At 37.4% G+C, this 17154-nt stretch overlaps 1 protein-coding gene across 1 annotated transcript; it reads left to right on the top strand.

Annotated features, from left to right (window-relative positions):
• Positions 1–250: 250 nt before the first annotated feature.
• Positions 251–6323, top strand: LOC141611284 (F-box/LRR-repeat protein 10). The gene is made up of 4 exons (XM_074429791.1): positions 251–619; positions 1839–2044; positions 2516–2609; positions 4607–6323. Exons 1-4 carry the CDS (start codon positions 434–436, stop codon positions 6059–6061), a joined length of 1941 nt encoding a protein of 646 aa, XP_074285892.1. The 5' UTR covers positions 251–433; the 3' UTR covers positions 6062–6323.
• The last annotated feature ends 10831 nt before the right edge of the window (positions 6324–17154 follow it).

Here is a 17154-nt window from a genome sequence, read left to right as displayed (position 1 = left end):
TTAAAAAAAAAGAGGAAGTTGAGGATGAGTGGGGAGTGGAAGGGAGTATAGAGTATCCTACACATGAGTGTAGGATATAAGAATTGTTATAGACTTCAAGCCTGTCACTCTCGAATGACGGATTTATTTAGTCCGCGCATCAAAGGGTTACCGCTGCCAGTTCCTCTTTACCAAAAAAAAAAAAAAAAAAAAAAAAAAAAAAGGTCAAATTTTTTCCTTTTTACAACCGAAAAAGTCCGAGAAAGAATCCAATTAACACCCCCCTCTTTATCATAAAAAAAGAGCAATTAGCGGATACTCTTTCTAATAATCACACAAGTAATCTCCTAATTTCCTCCCTCCTTCCTTCCTTCGTTAATTACTTCGATCGTATCATCCAGCTCATCTCCTCCAGACCTCCATTGACGAGAATCTTCTACAAATCCAGAAAATCATGGAAGAAAATAACGGAGAAGGAGAGAGTATGGTAGTAGGTTTAGAGCAACTTCCGTCGGCGTTATTAGCCACGATTATGTCCAAATTAGATATGGCCTCCATTTGTTCCGTCGCTTCTACTTGTCGTACTTTCAAATTTTGTGCTTCTCATATCCTTACTTTCCTTCCTACTGTTCATCTCCTTGTAAGCCCCCTTTCTCAATCTTCGCCGTTTTCTTGCTATTGATTATTTGTTCTTCTGATTTTTGTTTGATTTTATTTGATTTGATTTATTTGCGCTTTTTTTAGTTGATTCATCTGAATAGAGCAAATTTATGGTTAAAGATTTGTCAATTAGCTGAGAAAATATGAAAATTTAGCTTGCATTAGCTACAGTTATTAGATTCGATATCGTTGATTTGTCAATTTGATTTTAGTTGATTTAGCTGAATAGAGCAAATTTTTGGTTAAAGATTTGTCAATTTGATAAGAAAATGGAAAAATTTCATAAGGGTTTTCATTATTAATGCTTGAATTTGATGCTTTTAGCTTGCATTAGCTAAAGTGAGTAGATTTGATGTCATAGATTTGATTTTAGTTGATTTAGCTGAATAGAGCAAACTTTTGGTTAAAGATTTGTCAATTTGATGAGAAAATGGAAAAATTTCATATAGTTTTGTATTATTATTGATTGATTTTGCGAGAGGAGGAGGTAATTTGATCGAAATATGATGCTTTTAGCTTGGATTAGCTACAGTGTGTAGATTCGATGTTGTAGATGTGGGATTTAGCTCAGCAGAAGAAAACTTAAGCATAATCCAAATTTCATCTCTTTTTTTGGATGTTGAGATGTTGACTAGTTGACTACAACGTGGCCGCTTAGTTAACGACCCAAAGAGGCTGTTTTCAGATGACGTAAACATCAAAAGTGCATCGATTGACGCCTTGACGGTTATTTTACCATTAAAAGAAGCTCAGTCAGCTCAGTGACTTATTTTTGATTTCTTTCTTTCTTTTTATCATATTCTAGAACCAAAGATTAGTGAATAGGGAGTCTTTGCCTCTATTCGAAATGGAAGGTGAGTTGAGATGTTACAAGAGAGGGAAATATAGTTGAAGGTTGGTAGGTTTTGGTTTAACTTTGACTGTGCAGAGTTTCAAATATGGTTGGAAATTTGGAATTTCTATCAGCAGGGCGAAACAGTCTGCTAGTTAGATCAATAAAGTAGCCAAATTAGACGCATTTGATTGTGTTTGGGTCTAATTGGATGCAAGATTGTGGTTTGTTATATGATAAACAAGGGTCCCGTTTTAAAGGCATAATCTTGTGAACAGGCAATATCGCAATAATTCAGTTTGTAATGTCTAGACGCCAAAGTTTTGTTGAGAATTATTTGTCTGATTTAGTGTAACATTTGTTTCAGGATGTCGCGCCGTCTATAGATCTGATAGCTCCTTTGCTGCCTCCAAACCCTTACTTGAATAGCCTCAAGGTTGACTGTTGTAGGCTTGATGACTCTGCTATTCAACATTTTGTTCGACCCTCGTTGCACGAGCTTTTTCTACATAATTGCAATGATTTTAGTGGCAAACTGCTTTTTGAAATCGGTACACAATGTCGAGATCTCAGGTACAGTCTCTCTTCTTGATCTGGCTCTTATAATCAGTTATCACTGTAATTTATCCTGGAAAGTGATTGTAGACTTGTACTCCCTTCTATTCTCTAACATCTTCCACATTTCCTAAAATGACAAATTCACTAAGATCTTCCACTTTCCTTATTAGTCTATAATTTGTGGTTCTTATGAATTGTGACCCCACATTTCCTCTCTTACTTTCCATTTCCTCCATTTTCCACCACAAGTTTCATTCTTTTTTAAAACTACCCAAAAGCAATGTGGAATATCATAGTGAATAGGAAGGAGTAGTAAACTAGTAATTGTTGCTTAAGCTGTAAGCCTGTAAAGTCATGCTTTGATTTAGCTGCATCATCATTGTGTTTTAGCCTGCGTTTCCTTTCTGCACATCGGTTAGTTCTGCTATTGCAATGGTTAACTTTCAGGTTATATCATCATTTCTTGTTTCTTTTTCCCCCTTCCAGGTCTCTCTATCTTGGTTCGGTGAGCGACAAAAGAGGCCGTGCAATTCATATTTCTGATCTGGAAGAGTTACTCAGAGGTTGCCAAGAATTGGAAGTAAGATCTAACTGCCCTAGCGAATTTCTTCTTGACCAAATTTATTTTTCCGTAATTTAAGATTTCATTAAAATGTGCTCTGAGATGCGTTTTCATATTTCCCACTAGTTATATCTCTTATTGTTCAACTTGAATGCACGTGCTTGGGTCAGTGGGTGTAGGAAACTTAGATTCGTGAGTGAGTTTCATAAATCTCGTTATAGATTCAAGAGTTGTAAAATGAATATGTTGTACCAAGAGACAATAGGCCTGGTATCAAGACTCAAAAGTAATTAATATTTACCTTTTCCATTTTGATATGCCAATCTAATTGTCTCGGCTGCTTTTAAAGAAAGTTTTCTGCTCTATTTTACTAAAGAAAAAATATTCGGATACACATAACAGACATGTCTTTACAAATCAAAACTCAGAAGCAAAAATACAGAATGTGAAAGGAGGGTAGGTGGTGCGTTATGGGCCTTTACTTTAGACATCCTTGTAAGATCCGAGAGACAGATTTTTTTCTAGCTAAATTCCTTGCAATCAATGAAATCATTGGATTCACATGCAATAACCATTATTGGCTGTTAAATATACTGGTATCAATTGTGTTCTATGTATTTTTTCTTTCAGTTGGCTAGGGAAATTAATATGTGTGCCTTAAGACAAGCTTTAGCTAATCTTATTTATTAATCGGATTTATAGCAGCCTAGGTATTTGGATTTCCTAACTATTCACATTGCTATTGCTTTTCGAAAGATGATATTGTTGCTTTAAATGACCAAAACTGAGTTGAATTCATATAGAAGACAGAAGTTTCTTTTCGATACATCTGCTGCCTCTTTTTGCGCAGTTATTGGCTAACTCTGGCTTGAAATTCTCTGATTTACTATAACAAATACAAAGTGATCTAGTTGTTTGACTTTGACAAGCTTGGGTCCTCGTCTGAGTTGCTTTTTAATGCTTTGTGAAATTCACATGAGTTTTTTTTATTTGTTTTGAATATATATTTTTTATTTATCATATGCTGGGGTCTTGTTAAAGACTGTTGATCTGAGGAACCAACTCAATTAAGTTGGTTCTATAGTAATTTGTTCCTGTGTTCTTCTGTATGCTTCAGTGTTATAGACTCAATATGCAAACAAGGAGCTTAAGTTTGTCATTTGATGCATCTTTGCATTTCTTGGATCAACTTGTGACTATTTTCTTGTAGAAGAGTAGTACTCGTCTGTTAAGAAATTTCCTAGTTAGCCACACCGTCAGCTGCAAATGATCGATGCTGGTTATCACGAGATAGCTAGAAGTGAAGCAAAAATCATTTCCATTTTGTGAATCCATTAATTGGTTGTAATCTTAAGGTTTGTGTTAGTTTATAATGTTGGAGGTATACATTACAGCTGGAAGATGAAAACTTAAGAGTATCGTTTGAAAGGACCGTGAATTTGCCACAAGAACCGTCAAGGAGTTTAAAATTAAAATTTTTTATTGTCACAACTCACAAGAGGTCTCAGTTTTAGGCCATGTTTCTCTGAGGTAGCTTTGGTGCAAGATGCTGGGAAGTAATTAAGTTGTTAAGGTCTTTTTGAACGGACAACAAGGAACTCAAATTGAGGTAAACTTAGGACTGAAATCTGGACAATTAGGAAGGCTAAGAGCACTCCAGTTCCTATGGGTATAATGATGTGTAGTAGAGCATCTCCTAAGGCTACTAGTTTGTAGATAATATCCTTTTTACTGAAAGCTTGTCCTACTGTGTGAGGCGTGTTTATCCTTCAATTGTCGTGATGAAACTTCATATCTTAAAGTTCAACTAACCATACATTTATGTCCTTGTGTTTTTAAGTGATAACTTTTAATCCCAACTACAAACAAATCAACATTGTGTTTTTACCCTAACCTTGTGTTTTAAAGTGATAACTTTTAAGATTTGTCTTGGCTACATAATTTAGTTAAAACTTGAAAGAACAGTAACATTTGTGTCCTGCATTCCTGCCTAACTTGTGTTTCTTTTGCTGTAGACCCTCTATCTGATGTTTGATGTCTCAACATTTCTTCGTCATAATTTTGCCCGCGCATGGACTTTGGCTTCGGAAAAGCTAACTTCGCTCGAAATAAGTTATATCTCATCTGTGATGGTGACAGAATTACTGACCCCGGCTCCCGATCAGTTTCTGCAACATGTGCAACCATCTGTACTACCAAATCTTCAAAAGTTAAATCTTTCTGTAGATTACATCACTGATACCATGGTCAGTACAATATCTCAGAATCTCACATCCTTGACCCACCTCGATCTTCGAGATGCACCCATCATTGAGCCAGGGGTGACGTTTGACCTAACCAACAATGGGCTTCAGCATATAAACCCACATGGAAAGCTGAAGCATCTTTCTCTTGTTCGCAGTCAAGAGTTACTTGTTACTTACTTTCGTCGAATCAATGATCTGGGAATCCTTCTAATGGCTGACAAATGTTCGAGCATGGAAAGTATCTGTCTTGGTGGCTTTTGTCGGGTTACCGACACCGGTTTCCGGGCCATATTGCATTCTTGCTCTAACCTATTCAAGATCAAGATTTCACATGGAATTCAACTCACTGATCTTGTTTTTCTTGATATCTCGGCAACCCCTCTTGCCCTAACCCATGTTGGCCTGAGATGGTGCAATCTGCTGACCAATATAGCAGTTAACCATTTAACATCAAATCTTGATCTTAGTGTTCTCGATTTGAGAGATTGCAGAAGCCTCGGGGATGAAGCACTACTATCAATCAGCACTCTTCCCAAATTAACGTCATTACTCCTAGATGGGTCTGATATCAGTGATACTGGAATTTCATACCTGAAGGAAAGGGCAAGTAGTTCACTAACTTCGCTCTCTGTTAGAAGCTGCAAAAGACTAACTGATAAATGTATAACAGCATTACTTGGCACTGGTACTGGTAACTCTTCAAAGCCAGTTCTGCAAGAATTAGATTTGTCAAATCTTCCTAATCTCTCCGATAACGGAATTCTTTTATTGGCAAAAAGTCGAACCCCTATTTGTGAGCTTCGTCTAAGACAATGTCCACTCATTGGTGACACGTCAGTCATGGCATTGGCCTCGATGCAAGTCGACGACGATAGATGGCACGGGAACAGCTTACGGATCCTAGATCTCTACAATTGTGGGCGTGTGAGTGCTCTCTCCTTTCGGTGGCTAAAGAAGCCATACTTCCCGCGATTGAAATGGTTAGGCGTAACCGGAAGCGTGAACAGGGACATGGTAGATGCCCTAGCTAGGAGTCGGCCTTACCTTCATGTTGCATGTCGTGGAGAAGAGCTAGGGACGGGTCTGTGGGACCACTCTGACAGTTTTTACAGTTATGATAATGAAGAAATGGACGAACTTGAAAGGTATATTTTAGATGGCAATGATGATATTACAGATGAAGAGATGGTAGATGCAGAGGATGCTGAAGATCTCGAGGATTAACCTGCCAGGTAAACCTTTGCCGGTGCTCCTTTCATACTTGCTATATATTCATTTTTAGCTGCATCTTCCTTACACAAGAGACTCCTTGTGTTTAAATGTTGTATTGTTGTATTGTATTATATGCCAGTTCTCGGTCAGAATGACTGAGCCGGTTGTTTCTGCCACACTCTGTACATGGCGATTGGCATTGTATTATTATCTTCAGAAAAAATGATTCTGTATTCTTTTGTGATCCAATAATTTGAGGCTAATTTGTTCAAAAGATCCCAAATCTCTGGGGTTTTGAATAACCAAACTCCGTGGAAATAGACCAAATCGACTTTTTCGACTTTTTGATGTTGATTACGGGAGGCATGTAATTCTTTTTCTTGGATGAAATAGACCAAGTATCTGGATCATAAGTGGCTAAAAGTGGTTATTAAACGAATCCATTTTACCTGTGTAAGACCGTCTCGCTTACGTATTTGTGAAAAGACAATGTAATCGTGTTTAAATCGTAACGTACTATTGTGCTTGAGGACCGTTTAGAAATATTAACTCGATGTTTATTACTCGTACGAAATAGATTCAAAAGGGTGTTTTGAATTCATGTTTTGATGGCTAAAAAAATTTTAGTCCGGAATTTAAATTTGGAAGCCGCTTCATCAATGGATAGACATGTCTTATGTTCAATGAATACTAAGGGGACCTCACTTGTCCAGGTTAAAAACCTATGTGAAAAAAATCATACCCGCCTCTCATCCAAATTAAAGGTAACACTTGTTTTTTGGCACTATTTATAGTCGTAGGTAATCTCTGATATCATTCTTAATCTATAAGACAAAATATAGTCACGTGAGATCTTGTATGATTTATCATCATGAATGTTATAAAAATGTCAAATTTTTATAATTTTTAATAATGCGTAACTAAAAATATTTACGTTGTAAAACGTGCCTCAACATGTGTGATAAAACAACTGTTACCTTTTAAGTATGGAGTATAAGAAACTAAAGTAACAAGTACGGAGTATAATAAATTAAAGCGGGGATGTAGGAAATTATCCCCATAACTCATAAACTATATGCAAATCAGCCCTTTAAGTTTCACTTGTAGCAAATTAGCCCCATAACTTTCCAAAAATGTGCAATTAAGCACAAATCAAGTTTTTTACCATTTTTTAAACTAAAACCTATTGTTTTCTATTATAAAAATTAATATAAATATATTTCTTAAATAATTAAATATAAATTTACATATTCAACGAAAAATGCGACCCAATTTTAGTATAAACAAAAATTCGGTCATGTAACTTTTCATTGTAACATCATTAACAATTCTCATATTATGAACATTTTTCACCAAAATAAAAAAATAAAATATATTTGAACATGTTCTTTAATAATCAAGAATTTTAGGATTAAAACATATTTTGGATTTTTTTTAGAGCATCTCCAATGGTTGGTAAAAAGGATTTGCTTGCAATTTTAAAAAGTTGCAAACTAGTAGCTCAACCATAGGAGTTATCCATGTAGACTAGCTTTGCTCAAACAATTTTAAACTAGTAGCTCCATGGAGCTGGTTGCTCAAATGGACACATAAAAAAAATATGACCAATAGGAAAATAGTGATCCAATTAATAAAGATTTTAATTTTAATTAAAAATTTGGAAATTGAATAAATAAATAGAGAAATGTGTTAAATGAGTCCAATCAAGCTATTTGTAAATTGGTTAAACCATTGTAGTATATTGTAGCTTGAAATTGTTGTAGCTTATAAAAATGAGGTGGCAAAAATAAGCTAGTAGCAAGTAGCAGCTAGCTTATCATCGAAAATGCTCTTATACAGGCTACACGCCAGAAAACCACTTTTAAATATTTAGAGGCACCATACTAGCGTTTAAAATTTCCAAGTATTTTCGTTTGTCTTTAATGCCGGCCTAATTATACAAAATCGGAGATGTCATCTCATTTCATTCTTTTTTTTTTTTTTTTTGTTGTTGTTTATCATTCATTATTTATGATGTCGATCTAGGTAGCACGGACACTCCTCCTAATCGGCGTTCCCGTGTCGGACGCGACACTCGTCGGACACACGTGAAAACGTGTCGGACACTTGTACAGCCGTGTCTAACTTTCATCTTTTATTTGGGCACGTGTCTGGCACGTGTCCATGGTATTTTGAGCCGTGTCCATGGTATTTGGACATGCCTCCAAACGGATTCAAGTTGAATTTAAGGTAAATGGCGAGAATTGTTATATGGTTGAATTTGGTGGGGAAATAAGATGAATTGGAGACAAATGATGTTCTTTAGACTAGTAATGAGATGTCGAAATAGATTGATTATAAGTTGGTTTTTGGTTTTGGAAATGGAAATGAGTTATAATTAACGTAAGTTTTACTTTCACTTATTTAAATTTAATATTCAATATTTTTTCAAAAATAAAGTCACACATATAACTATAAAATATATATTTTATTAAATTTAAATGACGTGTCCCGTGTCCTAAATATCATGGCATGCCGTGTCACGTGTCCATGTCGTATCAGTGTCCGTGTCCGTGTCCGTTTTGGTGCAACCTAGATGTCGATTGTAGAAGTCCTAAACATAGAATGTGTAGGTGTACTGTTGTATCATCTGTATGTAGTACAGTAGTACAAAGTATACATTTTACAGTGAATAATTAGAGATGTCAGTGGGGCGTGTTTTGGCGGATCTCGTCCACTTGGGGTGGGTGTGGATAATGAATTGATGAGTTGTGGGGCGGGGATGGGTTTCAAAAGTGTCATTCGTCGCGGGTCGTGGGACGGGTGTGGGTATCACGTGAGACCTGCCTCATACCCACCCCGCCCTACACCGGCCCCGCCTCGCATGTCCCCGCTCCGTTTATACCCGCCTTACTCATAAACCTAGATAAATTTTTAATATATAAAAATGTTTATAACTTAAATAAAAAACTTAAACCATTTTTTCATAAACCTAGACAAATTTCATCTACTTCTTAATTCTTACCCACCCAAATACCTTAACCTAAACCCAAAAAAAAAAAAAAAGCTAATACTCAAACTATTTCGTGGTTTGAAAAACTTGTGTACTAGTTAATTAAATGTTAGACCATTTTGTGGAAACTTATTTGTATAAAATGTATGAGAGTACGAGACTAGTATGTTTTAGATTCAAGATTTATATTTTTAAAAATTATTTTGTGAGGAGATAGGTAATTTGGCAGGTCCACGCGGGGCGGGGACGGGTTCAAAAAGTTCAACCCGCTGCGGGCCGCGGGGCAGGTGTGGGTACGCATTATAGTTTGCGGATACGGGTGCGGGTTACCCCTCCTCCACACCCACCCCGCCCCATTGACATCTCTATGAACAATCCTTATATAGAATAATTTTCAATAGATGAAGATTTTAAAGTATCACTAGGCCCGGCCAAGCCAAATTTTGTGGGTCGAGTTCCAGTGGCCCGGTCAGTCGGACACAGCCCTATGTCATCTTCGGGCTGGGCTAGTGCTGCAACTTCCTCGGCCCGGCCCAAACACCCAAAAAAAAATAACGAAAGCCCAGTCTGACCTGCTATTTAGTGGGCCGAGTTAGTGCCACACCAAACCAACCTAGCATTGGCCCGGTGTGACGATCCGCACACTTCGAACCCTTAGATTTATTTATACTTATGTAATTTCATTTCCCTTGTACATTTGTAGTAAGTATTTTCTTAGTAGTTTTAGAATAGGTTTCCATAAATAGGTATATCGCTATTCTGAACTAAACTTGTAAAATCAATGTCTCATGCTACCAGGATGTAATAATCAAATTTCCCTCTTTAGGGAGTACTAGTGAATGAAAATCTACTTCCTACCTTGTGCCTTCGTATTGCTTGTTGTTGCTTTGTTGTGAACGACTCTTAGCCTTCACTTTACTAACAAGCCGTGTTTGTGGGATCGACACTAGGATCCCGACTCACACCCCGAGACCGATTACGAGTGCCTAGTGCCTGACAAACACTAGAGCCTAACGCTCTCGTTGTATCCTGTCGAGTGTTGCCGAGACCCGAGTAACGTGCTAGTGAGCGATCCATCACTAGTTCAAAGATCCTTGTCGCTTGCATCTTGCCTTGAGACGGGTAAGGGTGCGCACCACGATCCGGCAAAAGTACCGGACCGTGACATTTGGTATCAGAGCCCGGTCTTCGGACGGGTTTCTGCACGCCGCATTTGTTCATCGAGATCGAGAAAATGGGCGAAACAATCGAGGACCGAGTGGATGCTTTAGAGGACACAATCGACGTCAAGCTTCCCAAACTCGAGGACATCGTTATGCGGATGGCCGCGAGCCTCGAGGAGTTGCAAAAGACGGTTTGTGACCTTGAGACGAAGGTGGACGGGATGGACACCCGCATCCAAGCGATCAGTGGTGCGATCCCCGACGATCGGGAGGAAGAGATCAATCATCTGCATCGAAAGGTCGAGATGTTAGAGAACACTTGCGCCACGCTCGTGAAAGCGGTGGCCAATGACGGGAAATCTGTGTGGAGCCATAAGGTGAAGGCACCTCCACCTCGTGCCTACGATGGGGCGAGGGATTCGAAAGCGGTGGATAACTTTATCTTCGATATGGAGCAATACTTCCGAGTAATTGGGCTCGACGAAGACGCGGAAGTTGTCACGGCAAGCATGTATCTAATCGACGATGCCAAGATGTGGTGGAGGGCTAGGTACAAGGAAATCGATGTGGGCACGATTACGGTGACATCGTGGGCCGACTTCAAGAGGATCTTGAAGGATCACTTCTACCCCGAGAACACGGAGTTTGTTGCTCGGAAGAAGTTGAAGGAAATCAAGCACACCAAATCAATCCGGGAATATGTGAGGGAATTCTCAGCGTGCATGCTCGAGATTACCGAAATGTCCGAGACGGACAGGACATTCGAATTCATTGATGGGTTGAAGAGGTGGGCACAACAAGAGGTCATGAGGCAGAATCCCAAAACTCTGTCTTCGGCCATATCGGCTGCGGAACGCTTGCTCGACTTTCACGGGGAGCGAGAGGCACCAAAAGTTGTGGCACCAACGGGGAATACTGGTGTGTCACAAAGTGGGTACAATGGACAAAGGCCACAAAATAGCGCCATTTCATTTGGGAACAGTCGGTTCCGCTCGCAAGGAAGTCAAGCCCAATCGGCGAGCACTACGAACTCGCCCTCAAGCTCGTCTTCTAAGGTGGGAAACTCAACTGCTTCCACAGCGAAGAAACCTTTCGCGTGTTTTGTGTGAAAGGGTCCTCACAAGATGGCCGATTGTCCGAACAAAGCAGAGTTCAATGCTATGTTCAAGAAGATGCCAAAAGGGGCTCAAGAACGTCTTGATGGGGCGTTGGCCGACTATCACCAAGAGTATGACGAAGACTCGAGTGATGGTGAAGACCAACCACGGATGGGCTCACTTCAAAGGATTAGTGCGATGGGAAAGTACGAAGATTCCTGCGCCAAGAAATCCAACGGGCTCATGTACGTGGACTTGATGGTGAATGGGAAGCAAGCACGAGCCTTGATCGACTCGGGCGCCTCCCACAACTTTGTTACTAAAGAGGAAGTTGATCGGTTGGGGCTAGTTCTGCGGGATGCTAACAGCTGCTTGAAGTCGGTCAATGGGAAATTGAGACGCGTCCAAGGAGTGGCTAAGAAGGTCGCGGTCCAAGTGGGTGAGTGGGCAGGGGAGCTCGACTTCACCACCGTTCCGCTGGATGACTTCAAGTTAGTACTCGGGATGCAGTTCTTTCAGAAAGCATTGGTAGTATTGAAACCGAGTGACGGATCGATGCTAGTAATGGGGTCTATCGTAGTGAAGACGGTAGACAGCGACGAAGACAAGGGGCAGCATCGAATTTCGGCTATGAGGGTGATACCGACGCCGAAACAAGGAATGCAACCTTGGAGAATGCCTAAAGGTTCGGTGGAGCCGAGGGCGAACAAGACTCAGGCTAACTACGCTGCTAAGTGGCCTGGGGGACGAAAGGAGAGTCTACCTCCTCACCGAGGAGTAGACAATGAGGGCCGAAATGCCCAAAGAAATAGGCCTCGTACCATCAGGGGGCCGCGTCGATATGCTGAATCGACGTCCTGGTTTGCGGGTCAGTCGACCCAAGAGAGAAGGCCTCGTACCATCAGGGGGCCGCGCCGAAATGCTGATTCGGCGTCCTGGAGAACTCACTTACCCTTGAATGCAGGTACTGAAGTGGTGATGGACAAGGTGAAGGTGCGATGGAGCGAGCACCTTGAACGATCTCGTAAAATTTCCGCTCGAGCAACGAGGACTTGGACTTTCCAGAATGATCAGAGGCGAGTGATAAACTTGGAGGACATGATGTTCGGGAGTCTCGCCGTCAAGGAAATGCACTCTATTCTTGAAGGGACGATGAATCCGATCATGGTGTGGACCGAGAAGTATCTACAAGCCGGACTCAAGAGAAAGACAAACCTCAATGCAGCATGGACGGCCACAGCTCACCGAGGATGTCTCACTGAAGCGCCGTTCGAGATTTTTGTGTTGCCGAGGGCGGCAACAGATTAGGTGGGGAAGAGTGTGACGATCCGCACACTTCGAACCCTTAGATTTATTTATGCTTATGTAATTTCATTTCCCTTGTACATTTGTAGTAAATATTTTCTTAGTAGTTTTAGAATAGGTTTCCATAAATAGGTATATTGCTATTCTGAACTAAACTTGTAAAATCAATGTCTCCTGCTACCAGGATGTAATAATCAAATTTCCCTCTTTAGGGAGTACTAGTGAATGAAAATCTACTTCCTACCTTGTGCCTTCGTATTGCTTGTTGTTGCTTTGTTGTGAACGACTCTTAGCCTTCACTTTACTAACAAGCCGTGTTTGTGGGATCAACACTAGGATCCCGACTCACACCCCGAGACCGATTACGAGTGCCTAGTTCCTGACAAACACTAGAGCCTAACGCTCTCGTTGTATCCTGTCGAGTGTTGCCGAGACCCGAGTAACGTGCTAGTGAGCGATCCATCACTAGTTCAAAGATCCTTGTTGCTTGCATCTTGCCTTGAGACGGGCAAGGGTGCGCGCCACGATCCGGCAAAAGTATCGGACCGTTACACCCGGCCCAGCCCGATCCTCGTTTAGTGTCGTGTCTGGGCTAGCACTCAGCGCAGTTCACACCGGCCGGCCTAACGCACAACTCTAGTATCGAGTATAAATTTTACGGTGATCAATCATAATAATTCTTAGAGTATAGGATGATATGACGAAGAGATTAATATATACTCCATATCATACCATATATTTAGAGTAGTGGTGGAGTTATGGGAGGCTAGAACGGATATCGCCCAATTGGAGCAAAGCAAATTTCAAAGTTTTGCTTAGAATAAAGCATGAAAATTTCTCACTTCTATAAAATCTAATAAAAAGGCTACTTGAAATGTGACTAGATTTACGGATCTCAACAATCCCGAGATAGAAGAGTCAGCTAGAAACAACTCTAGTAAGGAAGAAATTTGGTGGGAAAAACCTAGAAACGGTTTCCTAAAGCTAAATTTTGACGGATCAAGAATAGAAGGTAATAAAGCTGCTTTAGGATATTCTATAAGAGATCACAATGGTAAAGTCATTTTGTTGGGAGCAAAAAAGTGCGGATCCAATAGTATCCTTGTTGCGGAAGCTCTCGCTTTAAAAGAAGGTATTTTAACAGCTAAATACTTAGGAATCTCAAAGTTAATTGTGGAGGGTGATAATTTATGTGTTATTAACTCAGTTCGAGGTACTTGGCAAATTCCTTGGAAAATTTTTAGTATTATCAAGGATGTAAAATTAGACCTTCATTTTTTCGATGAAATGATAATTAAACATTGCTTTCATGAAGCCAACAAGGTTGCTGACTTCATGGCTACTATTGGACATTCATGTCCAACTCTTTCGAGGTGGTTTGATAGCTGGTGGCTTCAACTTACCTCCCTCATTCGAAAGTATGAGATATGTTGGTCCTACCCTAGAGGATCAACCTAGTACTTACCTAATCAAAAAAAAAAAGTCTACTTGAAATAATGTGACATGACGAATTTTATTGTGACATGGCAATAATATATACTGACATGGCAATAGTTTATTGTGACATGGCACTTATTTAATTCTTAAAAAAAAAAATGATTACTAAAAATTCTTGCGGAAATATCATTTTATATATATCTTGTAACATACAAATAAAGAAAATTAAAAGACATCATGAATAATCTTAACTAAATGTATATATTATATATTTTTTTTGAGGGTATATATATTATATATTTGATGACTTAAAAAAACCTAAAAGAGAAGTAACTTACGAAAATCCACATGAAAGTTTCATGATTTACAATTAAAATTTACATTTTAATTGAATTTTTTGGAAGATAACATGTTAGTGAATCTATTAACATTTTTCATAGTAATATAGATCATAAAAATTATATATTTATACTTATTTACTTAAAATTACACAACCATACTAAGAAAAACAAAAATGAGTAACTTAATAATATACTTAACAGTAAAATTATGGCATTTTATATTCAACCATTATTTAAGTTCAACCGACGATAATTTTCACATAAGTCCAATGATTTTCTTAAAGACATCGTCAAATTTTTGTTAATATTTATAGATGATAAAAAAGTTAGATTAACTCGTTTAATTTATTAATTCTCTTTAATTTATTTTATCTATCTATACAATAATATAAAATGATAGTTTGAATAGTATTTGATTGTTGTAATGATGCTCATAAGTCTCCAACATGTGACAAACCCTCATAAGTCTCTTCTGATTCCGCAACATAACCGTTACTCCATTCAACACCCATATTAATTTTGTAATAATTCCTATCACCATAAATATTATATAAAGCAACCATTTTTACAACACTTTCACAGATCTTTTTTCTTAATTAATATTTATGTCATTTAAAGTTTGTGAACACTAATTTTAATGTACATAATTAAACTTTGAAATTAGCATTATTTAGCCTCTCCTATTTAAGATTCTTTTTGTTCATTTGTTTCCTCCAAAATAATCATTTGTGGGAGATAAAATTCGTAGTACTTTCCTTGACTTGAATTTACAACGAAGAATTAATAATTTGTGTATTGTTGTCTGTTGTATTTTTATTTTGTAGGCGGTAAGAAAGGTCTTGTGATGAACTGGTGAAGTCATAGGGTTAGCTAACTATGATGTCATGCATAGGTAAATTCATTTATTAGACAATTAACAACTTCAATATTTCAATTTGGTTTTTAAGTTTTCTAATTCTTAGCTAATAAAGTTTTATCGAGATGACAATAGTAATAATGTGGTAGTTACTAATTGATGACTACAAATAATCTAATTAAATTTAAACAAAACTTATCTCGAGAAATGACCAAAAAATACTCAGAGCTAACCCGTGATTTTCATGGGTGACAAGTGTATGTATGAAAGGTTTAGTCACTTAATAGTATTAGGAGACATTTATTTTAGTGGGAAATATTCTTCAACACTCCATCATTTTAATCATATTCATCTTCCTTAAGACTTATGGATGTCCTTCCATTTAATGAACAATTACTTTGAATTAAGTGATATCCTTTTTAGTAAGTTCTACATATATATATATATATATATATATATATATATATATATATATATACACTTTTCTTTCATAATCTCAATATGTCTCTTATAAAACTCTATATTTAAAACCTTTTTTTTTAGATGAATCGTCAAATTCAACTAGGCTATGCATAAACTATGTAATGGTTGGATTATTAATTAATGTTTTAATCTTTAATATTTTACTCTATTTGATTTAAGCTATGCTATTCAGAATATGTTTGCTTTTTTTTTTTCTTAGATCAAGTTGATGTTTGTTTGATGTGCATTTATATACTAATTACTAAAGGGGTTAATAATATTGTTTGATTTGTGATGAAATTTCACTAAAATGACCTGATCAACACCATGCGAAGCAAGTAAGTGCCTTTTATTTTAATATTTTTTTTAGTTTGTAGATTTTGTTTTATATTATGTTGTGCATACATTTTGGTTTTACAATCATTTTTATTTATGGTCGTTTGATTAGGTTTTAAGGAAACAAACATGCATACATTATATTACGAAACACAATTAATAACTTTTTAGGGAAATTTTTGGTAAGTAGAATGTGCATTTTCATTGTTTATCGTTCATATTTTATTAATTTACTCATTATCTTTTACAAACAAAACCTAACAAAAATATTATCCTTGTATTTTTAGGTAATTTAGATTTAAAATTGCGAGTTTGATATTCTTTTTTTATTTGATTTGAAAAATAATTGCTTATTGTTTCAATTTGCAGGATACGAGGAGACTTTGTCGAGCATATAATACATATTCTTATCAAATTTAAGCCAAATCATACGATGCCGGCAGTAATATTATTTATTTTGACGATAAAAGTGTATTTTGATAGTCTTATACTCTTATTGTTCTTAACATAAATCAGTGCCTTCTAGAGTATTGTGTTGATCAAATATGAGTTTAATTTTAGGGTTCCTTCTTCAGTTGACTATTAAGATTTTGACACTTCGTTAAAAATGTTGAATTTATTTGAAAAATAGATTTGAAATGGAACTAATGTTTAAGACGTGGTCAATTGATGGTGATAAAAATTGAAACTGCAACATTCTAACATTTGCCAAAACTTACAGCTGTAAAATATCAATTGTCTTAATTTGCATTTTTACCATATATTAGTACGACTATTAAAAAGCCCGCGATTTTCACGGATCACAAAACTAGTTTAAACTTAAAACATATGAATTTTATTCGAGTTTCTCTAATACCATTATTTGTTCGATTTCACTGAAATTTCGCTACCGTTAAATTGAAATCTTGACTCGATATTAATTAAGAGAAACATATTGGTCCACGTAGGTGTGACTCATGTGAGTGTTTCTTCACATGCTTTCATATATGAGCTGGTCTGCTGTACTATGATATATTGAACCTCCTCTAAAATCACATGTTCAACCCCTCTCTCTCTAAAAAAACCCTCTCTAAAAACCTAGCCTCCATTATTATTCGGGGGCTTCCATCGATCATC

This window comes from Silene latifolia, chromosome 11 (genome assembly GCF_048544455.1).
Source record: "Silene latifolia isolate original U9 population chromosome 11, ASM4854445v1, whole genome shotgun sequence".
Lineage (NCBI taxonomy): Eukaryota > Viridiplantae > Streptophyta > Magnoliopsida > Caryophyllales > Caryophyllaceae > Silene > Silene latifolia.
This window is presented reverse-complemented; position numbering and strand designations above follow the sequence as displayed.

Bases quoted from the DNA above. Each gene is read 5' to 3' on its own strand.
- LOC141611284 (XM_074429791.1), top strand. From the start codon at position 434: ATGGAAGAAAATAACGGAGAAGGAGAGAGTATGGTAGTAGGTTTAGAG. The intron at 620-1,838 runs GTAAGCCCCCTT...CATTTGTTTCAG, and splicing joins TTCCTACTGTTCATCTCCTT to GATGTCGCGCCGTCTATAGA. The intron at 2,045-2,515 runs GTACAGTCTCTC...TCCCCCTTCCAG, and splicing joins ACACAATGTCGAGATCTCAG to GTCTCTCTATCTTGGTTCGG.